Source organism: Mastomys coucha, unplaced genomic scaffold (assembly GCF_008632895.1).
Source record: "Mastomys coucha isolate ucsf_1 unplaced genomic scaffold, UCSF_Mcou_1 pScaffold22, whole genome shotgun sequence".
In the NCBI taxonomy this organism is placed as follows: domain Eukaryota; kingdom Metazoa; phylum Chordata; class Mammalia; order Rodentia; family Muridae; genus Mastomys; species Mastomys coucha.
This window is the reverse complement of record NW_022196905.1, coordinates 247,617,276-247,639,069: the sequence shown is the minus strand read 5'-3', so window position 1 is coordinate 247,639,069 and position 21,794 is coordinate 247,617,276. Positions and strand designations below refer to the sequence as shown.

The 21,794-nt window shown below is 43.0% G+C and overlaps 1 protein-coding gene across 3 annotated transcripts in view; it reads right to left on the bottom strand.

Moving 5' to 3' along the window:
* Positions 1-21,794, bottom strand: part of Pmfbp1 (polyamine modulated factor 1 binding protein 1) — a 49,891-nt gene that overhangs the window by 20,415 nt on the left and 7,682 nt on the right. For all 3 annotated transcript variants that reach the window (XM_031341369.1, XM_031341371.1, XM_031341370.1), the window contains exons 4-7: positions 13,089-13,337; positions 10,008-10,229; positions 2,258-2,428; positions 1,569-1,679 (exon numbers count right to left, since the gene is read on the bottom strand). In XM_031341369.1, the coding sequence (XP_031197229.1) occupies positions 1,569-1,679; positions 2,258-2,428; positions 10,008-10,229; positions 13,089-13,337 (753 nt within the window). The remainder of the gene's footprint in view (positions 1-1,568; positions 1,680-2,257; positions 2,429-10,007; positions 10,230-13,088; positions 13,338-21,794) is intronic.

Below are 21,794 nucleotides of genomic sequence, written 5' to 3'. Positions count from 1 at the left end.
GAGAAGCAGCAGAAGTCAGCCAAGATGTCTGGAAGACATATAGATCAACCCAATCCCCTGGCAAGGACACTCTCCAACCTGGTGAGCTGCCTGCAGGCTGTGCAGTGAGCTCCATGCTCCCAGCTTTTGTGAGCTGTCACCCATGCTGGAGTGGGCTTTGAGACATTTCCGCTTCTGGAAGTCACCCCTCACCCATATGCTGGTAAGTAACCCTAAGAGAACATTTGTTCACCAAGCTGGACCTTGATGGTCTCTACACTTTTGTCAATGGTTCTCTATCTGGACTGAGATGTCCAGATGAGATGCGTATGTTGTGTTTCCCCAGGAAAAGTCTTGCCACATATCAGGTGGTTTTGTAGGTCTGGATGTGACCACCACCATTTAAACAAACAGGGATGACATTCATCGTTCCAAGGATGATGCTCAAAGCTTAGTATCCATGCCACAGTCATCTGAGCTCCTGGGATTGCCAAGTCTTGAAGAGTTTGCCTAACTACTAGCGGTCCCCTTAAAGAGCTGTGTGTTGTTTCCTTCCTTAGCCCCTTCTCTGTTCTTAACTTCGTGCTCCATCTCCATCCAAACCCATGCAAGCTTTCATGAATTCTCCTTAATATTATTCAAGCTGGTTTTGTCATAGACCTCATGTTTAGGCATGACAGACTTAAGAGTTCACCTCTGGGTCTATGTTTTGACTACTGGTTCATCAAAACTTGTGATTTACATGGCTTAACTTCTTGTTTATTATTTAGAACCAACTTGCAATAGCTCTTCTAAAAACATTTTACATGCATGCGTGTGAATTTGTGTTTGGGTAAGTGTACATGAGTGCCAGTGCCTGTGGAGGTTACACTCCTATAGCTGAAGTTACTGGAGGTTATGGGCCATCTGATATAGGTGCTGGGAACTGAACTTAGGTCCTTTGCAACTTGAGAACTCTTAAGTACTTAAGCCAACTTTTGATACTGTTTTGAAGTTACAGAATAAGAAAGAAAAAGACTAGGGTTTGTATTGATAACATGTTCCATATTTTCATCTCTAGACAGATTCTGTTTGTAGAGTCTGAATCTGTCAAGCTGACAGGAGTACTCTCCTGCTAGGATGTAACCTTAGAAGTGGATTAGAAGGTGTGTGAGTTCTACAGTCTACCTAACATTGCCACAGTCTTTGGGCTGGAGTATGTTATTCACAGTTTTGTTTTTGGCAGGGCTGGCCAAGATTACACCAGTACAGAACAGTATAGCTACAAACTATACTTCAAAATAAAAAAAAAAGGGGCAGGGGTAGAGGGCACTGGAGAGATGGCTCAGTGGTTAAGAGCACTGACTGCTCTTCTGAAGGTTCTGAGTTCAAATCCCAGCAACCACATGGTGGTTCACAACCATCTGTAATGACATCTGACGCCCTCATCTGATGTGTCTGAAGATAGCTACAGTGTACTCATATATAAAATAAACAAATCTTTAAAAACAAAAACAAAACAAAACAAAGCAATAAAACAAAACCAACCAGAGAAACCCAGAAGCAATCTCCCTCAGTCTAATCCCTCGGACGAGCAAAGGAGCCCCTACCTTCCTGATGTCTTCACAGTCTTCAGAGGAGGTGGGGGGATGCCTGTGGGTGGCTGTGTAGGAAGCAAACTCAGCTTGTAGTTTTATCAAAGCTTCTTCACGCTCCAGAACCTGCAAGAGACCTCAGGCCAGTCAGGGCAATCCATCAGGGCGCTCCATCAGAAACACACACTCGGGTCTACAGTGAGCTCCGTCCTGCAGCGTGGATTTGTGCCCTTCCTGTGGGCTTGGGAGAGAGAGGGAATTCTGCTCTTACTCTGCCATCAGGATGTCTAAGTCATATAGAGTGGTTTGCCTCACTTCTGCCAGAGGCCTCATTTTGGATCCTTTTTGAACGTCCATGGTTCCTGCTTTAGGAAGCAGGCTGAGGGGAGGCTGTGGGAAACGTGCCTAATTTACCAGTGGCCAAGAGTGTTGGATTGCTATGGAAGGTCCCTGTGGAGAGGGTGAAAGTAGAAATACTTCAAGGAAAATTAAGGAATGTGGGATTTGTGTTTGGTGCATCTCTTTAGAATATTGACTTGAATACGGGGAGGACACACACCACAAAAAATATGATCAAGAGGCAAGATCAAATTCATGTGACATTTGAGGAGTCTTGGCTGAAGAGATTAGGTGACTCTCCCTCTCCCTTGCTCATGGCTCTATGGGGAGTCTGGTAGAACAGGGTTCCAAAATAAGGCTTATACCAAAGAGTTGCTGCAGGCCAGTTTATTCCGAAGCTCCTGGATTAGGTCATCCTGTTCAGAAACCTTCTGCCAGACTTCAGACAGTCGCTTTAGGGTTTCCTGATGCTCTTGAATCACGCACGGAGAAGTGTAGATTTGAACCTTTGTGTGGTCCCCTTTGTTCTCAGGGTCCTGGGACATTGAAAAAAATAATGAATTGGCTTTGTTTGAAAATTTCAAGTCAACTTCAGAGTCTTACTAGATGTTGCAGGGTATTTGATCACACTGTGAGCCCAAAGGTTGTGCTATTTACTGAAACAAACAAACAAACAAAAAGCCCGCCCCCCCCCAAAAAAACCTGTTTCTAGTGTGATTCTGCCTCAGCACACACTTTTAATCCATCTGGCTGGAATGCAGACAGGCCCTTAGGGCAAACCTTTAATCCCAAACACTGAAAGTTTAGTTTGTAGAAGGAAGCACCTGTGCTTGAAAGTGATGTCTAACTGAGTGGCAGACAAAGTGATGAATCAGAGAAAGATTTAACAGAATAGGATCTGCCCAACTCTCACAAGAAGAGAGAGGAAAGGGAAGCTGCTTAAGGGGCAGTCTAGAGAGGGAGAGAAAGGAAAGAGGCAGTTTTACAAGGACAGTTGTACAGAGACAGGTCGCAGAGCAAGTACAAGCTAAACACAGGAGAAGACAGAATGAGCCAGAGAATGAGAAGGAGCTAGAAGATTAGAACAGGTTTCCAAAGTTAGTATCAGGCCAAGCAGAGCAATTCAGGAGAGGCCAAGAGAAAGAAGCCAGATTGAATCAGTCAGCTTGGAGAGGAGTTTGAGCCAGAGCAGCTGAGTTGAACCAGCCAGAGATCAGAAAGAACTAGAAAGGGTGATCTTATTCAATCAGAGGCTGAAAATATTCTAGGCCTAGATTAGATTGTATGGAGGCTAGAAGCTTCCAGACCTAGGCTTAGGTTAGCAGACCGAGGGAGTAAGCCTCAGAGACAATTACTACAGGAGAATAAAAGTGACAGTTATAAGAGTTATAAGTAGACTCATGTCCTAAAAGTATATGTTCACTTTCAGCTAGTAGAATGTCTTTATCAAAAGAAAAAAATATATCAACCAGTGCAGACTCAAGATGAAAGTCCCTAACAGTTCTCAAGAGCATGCATCTGTGTCTCCTCCGCGTTACCAATATTTTGGTAGCTGTGAGTCGATATTCCAGGCATACCTGTGTGTGTATCTGGATAGTTTCCTTTTACAAATGAGTGTTGCTGCACACTGTTTTAAATGATGTGCTCACGCAACAATTTGTTGAGGATATTTTCCATATTGTTATTTGTAGATCTGTTGTATTCTTTGCCCTTCTCTCTCTGTGTACATGTGTGCATGTGTATGCTTATGTGTATAGAAACCAAAGGTTATCACTGGGTGTCTTTCTTAGTCATTCCCTGGTTTATTTTCTGAGACAGAGTTTCCTCCTGAACCCGAAACTCACTGATTTGGTTGGACTGGATGGCCAGCAAGCTGCAGGGATTCTCTTCTCTTTCTCTCCTCAATGCTGGATTAAAAAAATACTTTCAAGGTTGACTTTTTCACTAGACTCCTGGGAATCAAACCTGGGTCATCACGCTTGCAGGTTAAGTACTTTACTGATCCATCTCCTCTAAGTCTATCTTACTCTTTTTTTCTTTTTTAAAGATTTATGTACTTTATATATATGAGTACACTGTTTCTGTCTTCAGACACACCAGAAGAGGGCATCAGATTCCATTACAGATGGTTGTGAGCCACCATGTGGGAATTGAACTCAGGACCTCTGAAAGAGTAGTCAATGCTTTTAACCACTGGGCCATCTCTCCAGTCCAGTCTATCTTATTCTTAAATTACTTTCCAATCAAATAAACGCTGTGTCTGTCTTTTCTCTATACCAAGACCTTGTCGGCAAGTGTGTATTTTTCTTTGACTCCTACCTCTAGCCCTGTACCCTCTCCAGTTTCCAGAGAGGACAAAAAGTGTATATCCTTCTAGAACTTTTATCCTTGCACTCACATTATAAATGAATCTGTAGGGTAATGGGTTGTGTTGGATTCGTAAGACATAACAATGGATTTTGAAACTTAAGAAATGGTATGCATTCTCTGATAAGTGGATATTAGCCTAGAAGATTGGAATACACAATGGATAAACCACAAACCATAAGAAACTCAAGAAGAAGGAAGATCAAAGTGAGGATGCTTAGTTCCTTCTTAAAAGGGGGAACAAAATACCTATGGAAGGAGTTGTAGATGCTAATTATGGAACAGAGATTAAAGGAAGGACAATTCAGAGACTGCTCCACCTGGGAATCCTTCCTATAGTCAATCATCAAATCTAGACACTATTGTGGATGCCAACAAGTGCTGGATGACAGGAGCGTGAGATAGCTGTCTCCTGAGAGGCTCTGACAGTACTGGACTAATACAGAAGTAGAGGCTTTCAGCCATTCATTGGGCTGAGTACAGGGTCCCCAATGAAGGAGCTAGAGAAAGGACCCAAGGAGCTGAAGGGTTTGCAGTCCCTTAGGAGAAACAATATGAACTAACTAGTACCCTCAGAGCTCCCAGGGACTAAAACTCCAACCAAAGAGTACACATGGGGTACTCATGGCTCCAGCAGCAAGCATATAGCCGAGGATGGCCAAGCCGATCATCAATGGGAGGAGGGGACCTTGGCCCGGTGAAGGTTCTATGCCCCAGTGTAGGGGAATGCCAGGGCCAGTAAGCAGGAGGGGGTGGGATGGTGAGCAGGGAGAGGAGGGAAGGAACAGGGGATTGTTTTAGTTTTAGTTTTTATTTTATTTATTTTTTCTTCTTTTCTTTTCTTTTTCTTTCTTTTTTTGGAGGGGAATCTGGGAAAGGAGATATTGTAAATAAGAAAACATCTAATAAAAAAAAGATGTCTTAGAGATTTACTCATGGTACATGTGCTTCTAAGCTCTGCTGTCTTTCAATTGTTTTAAAATGCCTTTAGCCAGTTTCCTGTTGATGGGCACATGGACTATTTGTAGTTCTTTTCTAAAACAAAGCTGAACTGAACACTTTTGCACATCAGTCTTTGAGTACCTTTTGGCAAGTGTGTAGACTACACCCCTAGAATTGGGATTGGAGTTTATGGCCTAAACTGAAATAGATATTATATAACTGTCCTTTGAGAAGACTAGAACCCTGAACACTCTCATCATTAGGACTGTTTGCCAGGATGTTGTTTTAGTGTGTGTGTGTGTGTGTGTGTGTGTGTGTGTGTGTGTGTGAGTGTGTGTGTGTGTGCATTTGTGTATGTGTATGCAAACATGCATGCAAGTGTGTGCGGTAGCCAGAGGCAAACTTCAGGGATCACTTTTAGGGATGCTTTCCACCTCCTTTGAGACAGGGTCTCATTGGTTAGAGTAGCTGGTCAGCAAGCTACAGGGATCTTCCTGTCTCTGGTTCCCCATGCTGGGATTGCAAGCAAACATCACCACGCTCAGCCTTTTTATATGGGATCTGGGGGATTGAACTCAGGTCCTTGTGTTTGCAAGACAGGTGCTTTTCTGACTTAGTCACCTCCTCTGCTCCACCACATGTACACATTTTCCTCAGGCAGCTAAAATCACACATGAAGTCCACCCATTCGTCTTGTCATCAGCCCGTGGTAGTAACTGAGGCACATAGTTAAAATAGCAGGTCTTGTCTCCATTAAATTTGTCTCCCTAACTCCCAAAGCACTCTAATTTCAGGCAAAGTTAGAAATAAGTTTGTGTTCACTAGGTGTGAAAGCTGCCCCTGAGCAAGCTGGAGAAAGGTCAGCCAGAAACCCAGAATTGATCACATATGATGCTCATGTAAATAATTTAGCATACAGGAGGCGAAGGGTTGGAAAACATAATAGAAAACTGAAGACACAGCAAGAAAATACCTATGGATTCTAATGCCATCTTCATACTATAGAATAAAAATGGAAATAGAGTTAAGTCATGAAAGAAAGATTCTTGAGTATAGATCTTTGGATGAAAATTCTGTTAAGCTTGAGAGGTATGATAAAGACTAAATGAAAACATCTTTATTCTGTCCTGCCTCCCCCCCCCCCCCCCCCACCAGGGAAAAGAGCTGACCTATGAGCTCTGAAACACAGGATAGAGATTGACATCACCTGCTGGGCTTTGGTCCTTGAGCTGCACAAAGCAGCACAGCAAAGCTTTCAGAGACCCCAGGGAAGACGACTTGGTCAGTCTGTATATCCAGCAGACTAGCATTCGAGATTATGTTCAAACAGTCTTTGGACAGACAGGAAAATATTGAAAAGGCTTGCCACTCACAACCATTTTTGAAGGAATTAAGAAGAAATTATTACAGGGAAAAGGCAAGTCTGAGGATGTGGGTTGGATAGATACCCAGTTAAGCACAGGACGAGCAAACGCTGCAGCTAGCGTCATCTTAAAGAGACAGCTGTTTCAGCCGGGCGGTGGTGGTGCACGCCTTTAACCCCAGCACTTAGGAGGCAGAGGCAGGCGGATTGGATTTCTGAGTTCGAGGCCAGCCTGGTCTACAAAGTGAGCTCCAGGACAGCCAGGGCTACACAGAGAAACCCTGTCTCGAAAAAACCAAGAGAGAGAGAGAGAGAGAAAGAGAGAGAGAGATGAGAGAGAGAGAGAGAGAGAGATGAGAGAGAGAGAGAGAGAGATGAGAGAGAGAGAGAGAGAGAGAGAGAGAGAGAGAGAGAGAGAGAGAGAGAGAGAGAGAGAGAGCGCTGATGTTAACTGTTCCAAAGCTTTAGAAAAATGCAGAAAGCTCTTCACTTATCTTAGGATTGCAAATGTCAGAGATGAGAGCAAAAGGGGCTGGGGTTGTAGCTCAGGTGGAAAGTTCTTGCCTACTACTATCTAGATAGATAGTTATATTGATAGACATAAATTTAAATTGTCAAACTAATTTCGCTTCTTTAAATTTAATTAAAAAACATTTTAAACTAAACATGACATCATAACCAAGTAGGATTGATTCCACAAACACAGAATTATTCTGTAAATGGAAATTTATTAATATGAGGACATATTATCCCTTTTGTTTAAGGTCAGGTCTAGCCAAAGCTGCCTTTGAATTTCCTTTGTATCCCTGGCTGGCCTTGAATTTACAATCCCTCTGCCTCAGCCTCTCATGTGTTGGGATTATAAGCATGTGCCCCCATGTCTGGCAGTGATATAAACAGTCACACCTTTGACTTGAAAAAACTTATTAGAAAAAGAATGGGTTTGTGCTTAGTGGTGAGATCTAGCAAGGGAGACTTTCTGAAAGGCAGCTCAGTTCAATGAGACTAAACAAAAACTAGTAAGCCCCACCTCTTTTCTCTTTTAGAGACAGCCTCACTATATAGCCCTGGCTGTCCTGGAACTCACTATGTAGATCAGGCTGACTTCCAATTCGCAGAGGAGATAGACCTGCTTCTGCCTCCAAAGTGCTAGATTAAAAGAGTGTGCCACCACCATACCCAGCTTGAGAAAAATTTGAAGATAAAGTGAAGTTTAGGAAAAAAAAATCCATGATGTTCTGTTGCAAATCTAGCAGGTAAGCTTGGTCAAGTGTCTGGTAAGGGATAAATTATTTTTTACAATAGTAATCATTCTTTTTTTTTAAAAATATGTATATGTGTTAGTCTGCATATGTATCTGTGCACCTTTGTGTGCAGTTCCTGATGAGGACAGAAGAAGGCATCAGGTCCCAGGAAATGGAGTTACAGACAGTTGTGGATGGTGGGAATAGAATCTGGGTCCTCGGCAAGAGCATCTCCTGTTAGTGCTCTTAACTGCTGACCCACCTCTTCAAGTCCCTATAACTCTTACGATTAAATGTATTGAAGTTCTTCTTCAGACTGGGTATAGTAGCATATTTAGTCAGCATTTAGGCAGAGGCAGGAAGATCTTTGTGAGTTCAAGATTATCCTGTTATAGATAGAAAGTTCCAGGCTAGCCAGGAATGCTTAGTGAAACCCTATTTCAAAGCAAGCAAGCAAACAAACAAACAAACAAAAACAAAAAATACCCCCCAACTCCTATTCATAAAACCAGGCTTATAAAGGAAAGTGTAAACCCTCAATGAAAACAAATGAATACAATCACACTTTGTGCTCCTCAGAGCTCTCTAATCTCCCACAGTGATATATAATGTGAGCGTTAGACAATGTACATGTAAATTTCATCAGGAAGTCTAAGGATGCTTGAGAAAAGTTTGAAGTATACAGCAAAGGAGGAGGGGCTACAAGGTACTGTCAACAGGCTGTCAGTCACAGTCCCTGAGGAGCTCTGCCTCCGGTAGGAGGAAGGCAAATAAGGGAGAGTCCTGAGAACCTTGCACACCTCAGCTTGGCTCCTGCAAATGGATGCTTGAATTAGTGGGGAAGCATTGGAATGTTCAGTGAATGGTTTGGGGACCCCCAGGAGAGTCACAAACATAAGTTGTAAACTTAAAACCACATCTCATTTCCTAGGCACCTATGGGCTGAAAACTAAAGACATAAAATTGAAAACTTACAAAACTAATAAAAAAGAAACTTTTTATGATCTTGGGCGTTGAAGAGGCCTTTCAAAGCAAGATGTAAAGCCTAGAATCTATAGGGGTGTGAGGGTTCAACTCCACAGATGTCTAAAGCTTGCACATGGTAAAGACATCGTTAATAAAGCCAAGTGACATGCTACGGGCAGCGGGGAATACTTGCAACATAGCAAAGAATTTTTATTATAGATATTAAGATGCTCCCGTAAGTCAACACAAAAGGATTAAAACTACTAATTCAGTGGAAGCCAGATCCTTTTGGTAGTGAAAAGCTTCCTAGGGATTTTCATCTAGCTGTTGCAAGGGCTACTGTCAGCTGCAGGCCACACAAGGGCCTTTCCGGTCCTTGAAGGAAACTGCTTTGCCCAAGTCACAGAGGGGCAGCCCACACTCAGTAGCTGATAACACGCAGGTGGCCAGGTGACTTTTCCCCAACTCCAGCTCTGGGCCATCCTGCACCTCTCTGTCTCTCTTTGGAGTAGGCCAAGGCCTTTGGGAGACTTCAGTGCGGCTTTCCTGTTTGTGTAACTTAGCTTTGCTCCACTTTCTCCTGCAGACTAATGCCAAGGTCTCTGTCTACAAACACTTGCACGCAAATCTATCTGGGCCTTTTCCTGGAGAACCCAACTGACTTCTATTAGGATAAAAGAAAATAAGGATTGCATTGAGAGAAAGTTCCTTGCCTCACCCTCCAGTTTAACACAACTTAGAAGGATCGGGAAAAAAAAAAAAAGCTTCTTTTAATTATTACTGGTAAAAGTACTGAATGGTAAACCATTTTGGCTTACATGTCAACCACTCAAAATGTGCACATCCTTTGATGTAGCAGTCCCGGTAATCACAACTCTCTCTTTCCTCTCTCTCATCCACCCCTGTTGTTTCTAAGATGGGATGGGTCTTATAAAGCTGCCTTGAGCTCATTGTGTGGTGCTAGGGATTGAACCCAGGGTCTCATGGATGCTAATCAACTGAGTGCTATTCCCCACCCCCACCCTCAAACACCCGGTTAGGAGTAATCTTAAAGGTGATATAAAAGCTGGAAACGCATAAAAACCTGAATGCTACAAAACTGAATGGCGGGAGTTACTCCTTTGGTGGGAGGTTCAAGTCTTGAGTGGAAGAGGCTAGGACCCATAGAGGGAACCACCGGGGAAATGTTTGCTTGCTGGGGCTCCTGGCTAAGGGATGTGGCTTAGGTCCTACCTGACCAATGAGTCCGCTGAGTTCCCCCTCCAGCATCTTCACTTGGCACTCCAGTAACTCTATGTTGCTCAGGGAAGTCTGGTACTTGTCCCTGTAGAGATTTAGGCTCCTTTCTAGGGAGATAATCTTGTCCCCTGCCAAGGCAAGCTGCTCTTGCGCCAGATGGAGTTTCTCCCCAATGCTCTTATTATGGCTTCCCATCTCCTCCTCGTAGAGAATGACCTGTTAGTGTAGGAGGGGAAGCACACTGCAGCCATGCAAACAGCCAGGATGGGTAAGATCATGAGAGCCTGTAGTGAGCACGTCTGAACTAGAAGCCTAAATGAACAGCCTTTAAGGTGCAGGTCTAAGGGCCCTGGTTCAGTGTCAGACTGTGAATGAAGTACTAAACAGGATGTCCTATTTAGTATCTTCACTCGTTCTCTCTGAATAAACACCTGATGATGAACAGGAATGGGTTTTGAGCCATTCTCTTTACTGAAAGGCCTTGGAATGCCCATGCCCTTTCTTTCCTGGGCACTCTCTAGGGATCTCATTTGGAAAGCATAAAGTCCCACATGAACACAGTTTTATGTTAGCAAATTCCCAAGGGATAGAGAAGGGCCATGATCTGAAGTTCCTCTGAGATTTGTGTGATTCTTATGCAAATGAATTTTCTAGTCTGTCATCCACTGACAGGAATTTCTAGGATGTTCACGAGCATCACTCTGGGTGAGGTACGTATAGGAGGCACAGCCTCACCTCTTTCATAATGTTGAGGGGACTAGATTTTAAATTAGCAAATGATTGTATGTGGTTGAGTGTGCTAAATTGCATGTCAAGTTATATGCATTCAAAGAGTCAAGAGGAGCATCACTGTGGAAGGCTTTGCGTTGCTTCAAAGTGTCCAACTCTCAACAGAAATCAGCCCATTAATTAAGCTGGCTAAATGAACTGCTTCACATCTGAGATTCCTCTCGGGAAAGGATCATTTAGTTTAAGGTATCTCTTAGGGCAAAAGGAGAGGGGCATTTGATAGTCATGTATTATAGCAGTAAGAGTTGGTCCTACTTACATTTCTATAGCACTATTTTTAAACATATTCATGAGCATGCATACCCGTACACATGCATCTATATGCAGTGTGTATGCAGGACCAGCTCTGTTGGTGTCTATTTACTTTGGTCTGAGGATCCCTGTAGACAGCGGACTCAGAGCACTCACTATTTCTTTGCACACAGCCCATTCCAACTATAAGAACACTTGGCTGCTTGCTCTTTCAACCAGAGGGGAAAGTTAGAGAAGATGAGACATGTTGGCGAGGGAGTGATCCCAGGAGCGAATACCAGTAGTGGATGGGAAAGTTCACTCTGTGGAATGTTCCACAATATTGTCCAGAGATCCCCAAGGCTTGTAACCCCCCATCTGCCTAGAGCAAGTAATCCACTCCATTTGGGATTTGCCCTTCTTGACCACACCTCCTCATGATACTTAGAATCACTTCCTGGATTCAGTAGGTGACTGTGCTCCTATGTTCATCTTAGGGTCTGCTGTTGGCAGAACTCAGCCTTGGACAGGGGTGCGATGCTTCTGTGTTAATGGCATTGAGAGGTTGGCAGAGTGTTCAGAATACATTTTGTGGTGCTTTCTCAGATTGAGGTCTGGCAGTGACCATGGTGCCAATCTATCCTCCTTCCTGGCAGCTGAGCATTTATTTGATTTAGACTGGGGGCAGTAATAGGTCTCCTTAAAAAAGACATTTCTTGGCTTCCTAGGAACTAGCTGTAGTCATGTAAAGACTCTCTCTCTTTCTCTCTCTCTCTCTCTCTCTCTGTAACTTTTGGCAAGTGTCTTTAAAAGGAAGGTGTGTACTTTCTTCCCATCTTCCCTTTCACTTGGGTTATTTGGAATAAGGATGTGATTACTAGAGCTCTGGCTGCCACCTCAGGTGATTGAGGGAATGGATGTCTTGGGTGGATGTGGCGATAGAGCTGAAAGACAGACTTTAGGTCTGTGGAGATATGTGCAGTTGTCACAACAGCAACAGATCACCCATCTCTGACTGTCAGTAATAGCTCTTTTTGGTCCTTGCTGCTAAGTAGCATCCAAGCTAACTTGGGGGTTCCTTTATCCAAGCTGGACTCTGGCTTAGGGAGTAGAGAACCACCAGTCTGAACACTTAAGAGCTTTCTTAAACCACAGCTGAAGCTCACAGACTTTCCCCAAACGGCATTTTGTGGGATCACCTTTCTTCCTTCCCCTCCCAGTTATTTCCAGCAAACTCTTTCTAGGCTACACTATGCCCTTTAAAGAATTTTCTATACTCCCTCTAAGGCCTCCTTTAAAGTCCCAGGAGTTAGTCTTTTAGTAAAAACACTGCCTAAAATACTCCTCAGAGATTCTGTTAAGCCTGAAAGAAGCAATTGTTAGGGGAAGGCACACCCACGAGTCCTGCCTGCCCCATTACTTAGACCCACAGTGCTAAGGCTGTCTGCATCCCTCCTACTAAACCCATCTCCATCCTGTGGTCTTTGGAGTTTACTTGGAATTTCATAGGCATGCTATTCCTTGCTTTAGAAAAAAAAAAAACAACGCTGGAGCATCAATATAAGTGAATGTCCAGAATGTGCTAAGTCTCTAAGGCTTTCTCCAGTCTGAAGAAACAAAATGGTGTTCAAAAACCACTTAGAACCTGTGCTGGACCAGGGGCTGGGTGTCTTACCATCTGTGCAGCTGACTTTCCTAAAAATACTTGATTTGCTTTTTTCTTTTCTCTGAGAGACCCAGAGTCTCTTGTATTTTAACAGCCATAACAATATGGAGAGGACGACCTCTCACGACACACGTGTGTGCACAAACCCTCTACCTCATACCCCCTACACATTAACACCTTTTATCTCGACTGAGTCATGCCAGTCCACTTTGTTTCCCTTTGCTAATCTTCAGACCAGTCATGAACTAAAGAGGGAAGGCTCTTAAGCACATTCAAGGTGGTGCAAATTCCTCCCTTTGAAATGTAGTGCTTGCCGTTATGTTAGGCAGCATCTGAGTGCTGGAGGTACAAGGCAACCTGGGACACATCAAAGGTTAATCTCATGATACCTCATCTTCCTTAAGTTTGCAGTGATGGTGAAGAACAAGAAGGTCCGAAGTCTGTTTCTCCAGGATCGACTGGTATTGCAGGAGAGAGCAGTAGGAAGCCTGTAGTTCCTGGGTGCGGAACTCCAGTTCCTGTTGGAGGGTCAGCAGCTTCTTCTTCAGCTGCTGGAGTTGCCTGAGATGATACTGCTTGTTGGTCCTGAAGTCTATCTGGTTGTCCGTGAACACTAACGCCTGGGCTTGCTTCTTGTTCTGTAGCACAGACAGGATACACAGAAGAGGGTTAGAAGGCCACAGACAACACAGCCACTCTTTGGCTTTGCTGTTTTCATCCACAGAGAAATTTCTCAACATTCCACTACATCCCCTGGGCACTCTGTCACTTCCTATTTCTACCCTGCGTGAAGGAATCTGAAGAAGAAAAGATGGTTCTTTTAAAAATTTGAAAATTACATTTATTTACTTGGGTGGATGGGTGGGTATGTGCCTACTGTGGTCTCTATGTGGAGGTCAGAGGGCGACTTTTTTGGGAATTGGTTTCCCCCACCCACCATCTGAGTCCTGGGGATCCAACTCAGGCCATCAAGAGTGGTAGCAAGCCCCTTTACTCACTGAGCCATCTCATTACCCTGCATCCCCAATCCAGAAGAAAAAAAATCATGCATATAAATGGCCTAGAGAGATATGGTTAATGCTGTACGTACATGTTTACCTATACATAGAAAGATGGCGAGCTTGACCTGGGAGGAAGTGAGGCTTTGGTCAATGGTTCTTGAGCTGAATTTAGTTACTATAAGTACCCAGGTAACAGAAGACTGAAATTGCTGGGTTCTGAGGCTTCTGGAAGGTGGAGTGTGCAAGGCAGAGACAATGCTCACAGCTGGGCACCTACTGTCTCTCCCTGAAGAAAGATGTGACCTGGTAGATGGTGTGTGTGTATGTGCACGCTTATGTGAGTGCATGTGTGCATGTGTGTGTTCTCTCTCTCCCTCCCTCCATGCCTGCCAGTACAGAGTCTTCCAAAAAGGCTTCTGGATCCTTCACTTTGTACACTGGGCACCCCCTCTGCCCCAGGCTTGCTGGAAGATACTTCCTGAGTAATTTTTCCAGGAAAATTGAAGTTTCACATTGGTGCTTCTATGCTTTCTTATCCTCACTCATATGACAATGAAATGGGAAAGAGAGGAGAGTAAGGAGGTGGCCTGGCAGTGGGCCTTAGCTTCTATCTTTCCATTCATCCTTCAAGGCTCGGTTCCCAGCCCTCTTTCCTTGTTGGGCTTGCTAACCTGCCTTTGAGTCAGGACCATAAACCTACCTGGCAACTCCTCGATGTAGTGTTTCTCATTTTTGCCTGCCATGATTTCTGTGTATCTTACATTCTACTTGCATTATAAACTCCCACAGAGGAATGACTATGCCTGTTTCTACAGGGCATAAATTAGAGATTTATGGCTCTGTATTTGGATAAAAGGAATGAAAGGCTAGCTTTAGAAATTTTGTTGGCTCTCTAGAACTTGAGCCATGGCCTTGGTCACAACTAACAGAATGCATTTAAGAAAACAGCATTTAAACAGGTTTTGGATTATTTTCTTTTTACTCTTTTCATATATGAATACTGTATTTTCATAATTTCCATCGCTCATCTTCCCATCTTCTCCTCCAACTCCTCCCATGTCTCCCTACTACCTCTGAAATTCATGATCTAACTCTTTAGCTATTATGAACTCTATTATTTATCAATCAATCTATCTATCTATCTATCTATCTATCTATCTATCTATCTATCTATCTATCTATCTACCAACCTGTCTATCCATCCATCTGACCTATTGGGTCCATTTAGTATTGATTGTATGTGTATATGTTTAGGGCTAAGTACTTGGGATTGAGTAACCTGTATTGGGTCTTGTCTATGAAGACAGCCTTTGATTGCTTGTAGCCCTTCATTTAGGGGAGGGACTTGTGAGATTTCCCTCATCCATGCTGGCATGTAAACTGGTGCTGCCATTGTGTAGGTTTTCCTTAAGCATCCATACGGTTGAGGACTCACAGATGCAGCTTCTGGGTCTTGTCCTGGTCTTCTGGCCCTTACAATCTTCCTACCCTCTCTTCTGTGATTCTTCCTAAGCTTTAGGTGTTGGGGGTTGAAGTGTAGGTATTTGTCACTTGGAGTGGAGCACTCTACAGTCTCTGTCATACAAATTAGGATGGTCCTTTTCCATTCAAATTCAGCACTGGTACAAGACTAGGGTCATTTGTTCTCTACATTTTGCCCAAGTTGTAGAGCTCTGTAATAGTTCCCATTTGCTGCAAAAAGAAGGTTCTCTGATGAGGGGTGAGAGCTACCCTAATCTGTAGATATAAGGATACATTTTAGAATAATACAGTTAGAAATTATATTGGTTTAGATAATGGCAGGGGTAGGCTTTTCTCTCGGGTCTATGACATTTAGCTGCAGGTATCTGTCTAGGTTTGCAGAATCAGGTATGAAAGTTCCTCTTATTGAGTGAAACTTCAGTTTAACCAGGCAGCTGTTGACTATCCAGTGAGCCTTCAGTTTAACCAGGCAGCTGTTGGTTACCCACAAGATGAAGGTGCCACTATTGTACCACTGAATAGATCTTGCCAGGCTGGTGATTGTTGTGGTTTGTAGGTTTTTCAGTTTCCCAAGACTTTTGATTGCTTTTTTCCCCTTGGCAGCTTTCATAGCACCTCCCAATACTATGCCGGTCAGTCTTCAGAAGGCTTCCAGGCCAGCTCCAGCTCAATTCCTCCAAGTCCTGTGTTCAAAGTATGTGGTATGGTCAGCACTAGGACCTTGAAAACCATTTGCTTATTGAGTCCACAGGACAAGGGCGGATGGGCAAAGCAGTAGGTAGACTATAACATGTGGCCTAGCTTAGGCCTATGTGTCCTATGCTCAGATGAGCTCTTTTATGTGTAGCTCATGGCATGTAAAGGAGGGCAGTCGTATTGGCTGGTGTATGGGAGCTTAACATGAACCAGTGTGCATGAGCTTCTAGTTATACATCTGTCATGCAGATCAGGGTAGCCCTGGTGGGTCCAATTTCAGGCCTGGCCCAAGGCTAGGGTTGCAAAGCACTGGACTGCAGCTCTGTGGTGTCATTCCAAGCCACGGCTTGGTCTCTGTAATGATTTCCAGGCTTGTCTGGGACTTTGTAGGGAGAAAGACTGGCTTAGAGGAGGAAAAAGAGGTGCCAACCCTTACTAGCATCTCCCTGTACCACGGGAGGCATTCTGCAATAGGGTGTTACCCTCAGCCTCCTCCCAGAACCATGCGCAATGACAATAGCTATACTTGGACTCTACTCAAGGCATTAAAAAAGAGAACATTTCTATTGTTTTATTAAACTTTAATAATTTATAAATGATAAAAATCCTGCCATTGATAAGCCTGCAACTTGATAGTTGGGCTATGTTTATGAGAGTGGGCTGTGGCAATGACTCAGGTAGTGAGGTGCCTGCTGTATCAGCATAAAGACCTGAGGTCAAATCTCTGGATCCAGGTCAAAAATCAAGTGTTGTCACTGGGGTCTGTAGTGATAGCACTAGTTAGTGGGGAGAGTAGGGACAGGTGGGGATAGGCAGGTTGCCCAATCAGTGAGCTCTGGATTCAGTGAAGACCCTGTCTCAAGAGACAAAGGAATAGTGGAAAACATCTCATGTGGCTTCTACATGTATATAGATATATATGTACATGCGCGCTCTACATTCACACACACATGCATGACAAACACACTCATGTGCATGTGTGCAAGAGAGAGAAAGGTACAGGAGAGAAACTAGAGAACTAAAGTGCTTTGTGGGCAAAAGTATCACAGAGCAGAGTAAAGCAGAAGGATGACACAGGTAGCATAGAGTAGGTTATCGTTTCAGAATATAAATTTTTATGGAAAAGTTTATAGAGAAGGTGGGTTGAGTCCACACGGGAAGGAGGCAGGAGAATGAGAACAATAGACCCAAGTAGCTGGAATGTTCCAGATATAGATAACAGCAAGTCTATAGGCAAGGTGCAAACCTGCCTGGTGGAAGCTGAGATCTCTGGGGAAGCTCCAGCCACGGTGCATGCTTTGAAGCAGAGACCATAAAGGCAGGTAAAGTAGTGCCAGAGGAGGTTAGAAAAAGGACACACCAGGTCCTGTAGGGGAAGGAGGCCACTATGAAGTCCCCAGCTTCTTTCAAGAGGTGACAGTCTGCTGGAAAGTACTATGAAGGGAATTACACAATCTTTTGTAGAGTTTATGAAGGATGTATGGCCACCTGTTCTACTGAAAGTCAACCGGAAGAAAGCAAAGGGTGAAGAAGTTGATGGATTCTAGATGTATTTTGAAAACAGAGCCGCCAGAATTCACTGCTGGGTTAGATGTTAGACTGTGGAGGAATCATGGCAGTCCAAGACAGAGTGAATTTAATGAGTTATCTGGGGTCACTGGAGAGATGGAGTTTTAATGAAACTGAGCTGAGACCCTAAGGAAAGAAAGCTTAAGTGAGAAGGGTGGTGTAGCAGAGGTAAGGTACAGCCCAGCCCAGCCCAGAAAGGCAGACGCTGACTGTGTGAAGCCTGTCTCACCGACATGCCGCAGAGTTGAGAAGATGAACAAGAAATGGACCGCCAGAATATTCGGCAACAGAAATATTCTGCAGACACAGGGTGAATACTTGGACCAAGAAACTCATGGATGCAGTTACAGGGAAGGCGATGAGACTTCTTGCCAAACAAAGATGAAATTTGTATATTTGCAGCACGTAGTTGTAATGGTCTATGTGTGTATGAAATACTGTTAGGTGCTTTCAGTCTTGCTAAGCTAAGAATGTTGCTGTGCTCACAACTCTGTAAATGAGGCTGGGAGAAGAGGGAGTTTGGTATGCATGTGCATGCACAAGGCAAGTGTGTGTGTGAGACTGTCTGTGTCTCTGTGTTTGTCTGTCTGTCTCTCTCTGTGCACGTACCTTCGCACACAGGACACAAATGTGTGTACAGGGAAGTCTCCAAATGTCCCAATCCTCTTGTCTATATGGATAGAGGAACGATTGGAAGCTATGTGGGAAAAAAAGTTCTTGCAGCTAAATACTTAATGTGGACTGAATTAAAAGGAGGTGCAAACATTTTGGGTTAGAGTTGATTTTGAGGGACTTGCTTCAGTGAAGAAAATATCCCCAAGTTCCCTGTTATTTTTGTTCAATTTATCTTTTTCTTCCTCTTGGTTTTTTGAAGGCAGACCAATTGCCGAGGGTTAGGACATAGGATCTAGTATGTAACGGATTTGGATCTCCTTGTCCGCTGTTGGACATGGAGGCCCCAGCTGAAAGCCAGCTGCCATCTCCTAATACATATTCGTTCATTGCATCTCCTTTTTCTTATTTCTCCACTTTGCTCTTCATTGTCCAAAAGAATGAGAAAAACATTCTTCAAGAGAAGCAAAATCGTCTTTCAGGCTTTTCCTCCCCGTACCTGGGGATGCCAGTAGAATTTGGAATTGCTCATAGGCTTTGAAGCTTCCTGTGGGTATAGAATGTCTTCTCTTGAGTGCTTGTGTATGAAGTTCTACACCCTGGCAGCAATCCTAATGAGCTCTGAGTCACATCTCTTCCTCCACAGGTCACATGAGAAATTTCTGGATCTTACTTTAGTTTCCGGTAACATGATGGAGCAGCCAGATGGAGGGGGTATTTTGAACTCGTACTGTTCATAGCAAACATAGCACCTGGACTGATATACCTGATTAGGAAGGTCTAAGAACTGCTTAAATCCACAGAGAGGCTGGGGTTTTACAGGGTGGGAATTTTAGACATTTGTACATTAAGAGATACCTATGGGTCTGGAGAAAACAAATTTTAAAGACTATGAGAAATGTCTAAAAATGAGTTCAGACCTACTAAATTTCTACTTATTTGTTCTTATATGTTTAAAAATTTATTCTTAACTCGATAAATGTGAAGTAATACATGATAGGCTAAATTCATATTTTACTTGTATGTGTGTGAAAAGACAGATTCAGAAAGTCACCACTATACTTTCTATTGTATGTGTGTGCACGTGTGTTTGTGTACACTCATGTGGGTGTGCATACATGTGGGGCCAGAGATTGACATTAGGTGTCTTCCTCAGTTAATTGTTCTGAAACAGAGTCTCTTACTAGATTTGCAGCTTGTTGTTTTGACTAAGGTTAGCTCTGAGTTCCAGGAATTTGCCATCTCCTCCTGACCTTGGGTGTTAGGCTTACAGATGTGTGCTACCACACCCAGCTGTAACATGGTTGCTGGGATATGCAGGTCCCTGTACTTCTACTTTAGTCATGGAACCATCTCCCCTAGTTCCAGTCTTTTTAAAAGTTTTTTCCTAGTGAAGATATAGATATTATATTCTTCCTTGACTTTTAATTTGGGATCTGGAAATAAAAAGCCAAGTGAGTTTGAAGTGCTCTTATAGAAGTCATACTAGCTCTTTAGGTTACTGTCCAGCATTGGATGTGATGCTTGAGGCCATCTGGTCTACCAGATTTCTCAGCTAGGTTTATACCCTTGTATCAGCCACATGAAAAGCTGGAGATGTCTGGCTGCTCAGAGGAACTCTTTCCATATTTAGTCAACCTTTCAGCCCCACAGTGGTCCAAGAGATTATAGATGTTGCTCCTTCCTTGCTTATGAGGCCACTTGATCACAGAAGGAAATTAATTGGCCTGGCATGATTCTCTTTTTGAAAAGTCACGTTGTTACCACCCAATACTTTGTGCTTTTGAAGTTGCTGCTAATTGATTGATGTTAAGTTCTATATTTTCCCTGATACTGAAGTGAAGCTGACAGGTCTATAATTACCAGGATGGTCCTTTCTTCCTTTTTAAAAAGATGAGCACTTCATTTACCCCCCTTTTTTTCAGTCTACAGGGACTTTCTTTATCCTCTTGAGTTCTCAAAAATTATCACTAGCAGCTATGTAATAACACCTGCCAATTCCTTAAGCGCTCTTAGAAGAATATCATCAGGCCCTGCTGATTTGCCTAGAGCTGGCTTTTCAAAATACCTTTTAACCCTTTATTCTCTCTTCAGTTTGCATGCTCTGCTGTCAAAGGTTGATATTGTTCCGATAAATGTGTCCCTGATGCTTTTCTTTGTCCATTTAAGAACTTAAGAGTTTCTCTGCTTTTCCCCCAGTCATTGCTGTGAGCTTTTTTTTTTTTTCCCAGTCTTTGAGGTGTTGAGTGAGCTATTCCCTTAGAGTACCAGGTTAGCCTTCTCTGTCAGTAGTGAAGCTTGTCTGTTACTTCCTCTGTCATCTGTAAATTACGTGTACTTTTCTTATTGAATACAGAAGAGCTGTGTGCTCGGCAACAGGCATTTTATTAAAGTGAATGTTTGTGGTTTAGACATTCTTTTCACAAGATCTCTGCTTACATGAGATCCATTTTCTTTTTTTTTAAAAAAATCCATTTGGAATGATTTTTTCTTTACAGACAAATTCCAAAAATAGAGCAAATTTCCCATGGATTCTTTTTTACACTTCCCCAGTCCTAACTTCATATGCAACTAAGAAATCATCACTGATGGGGTATTAGGAATGAAACTAGATACTGTTTTTGAATTTCACATATTTTTCCATTAGTTTTTATTTTCTGTTCTAGGATCCAATTCAGGACTATGCATTGCATGGAGCAAATTCATTAAAATTGCCTTCATTATGGATGGTTCAAAATGATACCTTATGAAAATGTTCACCAGCTTCTGCTAATCTTTAGATATTCAACTAATTAGCTTCACTTGAAAGGATAATGCTTGTTTTTATATCTTTTAATGCTAAAAATGGTGTCCCCCACACATCTCCAAAATTAGTTCAAGAATAGGAGTTCCACCGTACTGACGTGCTCCCCATTCCCCAATGTGAATAAAACCTGGGTAAATTGCTATTAAGGGTCTTCTTTTTCTGATTATTATTTATGTGGTCTTAGCTTGTGTGTGCATGTGACGTGTATGTTTCTGAGTATGCATGTCTGTGTGCATTTGTGTGGAGGCTGCCAGTTGATGTCAAGCATCTTCTTCAGTTGCTGTCTACCTTATGTTTTGAGAAATGGTCTTTTACTAATGTGTAGCTTTTCTATTCGGCTTGACTGGCTTCCTGGCAAGACTCAGTGGTCCCAAAGTGCTGACATTACAGGCATGCACTACCACAACATTTTCTGTGAATACTTTTTATTTGCCACTTCTTACATAAGTTCTGAGGATTCAAACTAAGGCTCTTGTGCATGTGTATCAGAGACTTTACCTACAGAGTCATTTTTCTAGCTCCTGACTTGTTTTTAGAGACGTGTCTTGCTGCATGACTCAGGCTAGCCTACAACTTGCTACATAGGCCATGATGGTCTGAAGCTGGTCATCCCCCTACCTCAAGCTTCTCAGCTCTGGGATTTCAGGTGTGGACTACACTAGTCTTTTGATCAGAATGTTATTTTAATATCTCTGCTGTTCTTTCTTTTCTTACCCTTTGAGCCACTTTGATTAGATTGATGGGGCATAAGGTATGAATTGAAGGAAATACTCAAGTCTTTCGGTCAGGCATGTACCCAAAGGAGGAAGTGCCCATAAGTTCTGCACCTAGGGTACCCTACTTTCAAGTAATTCATTATCTTAAAACGATTTTATTTTAAGTTGTAATTGTGTGTGTGTGTGTGTATATATATATATATATATATATAT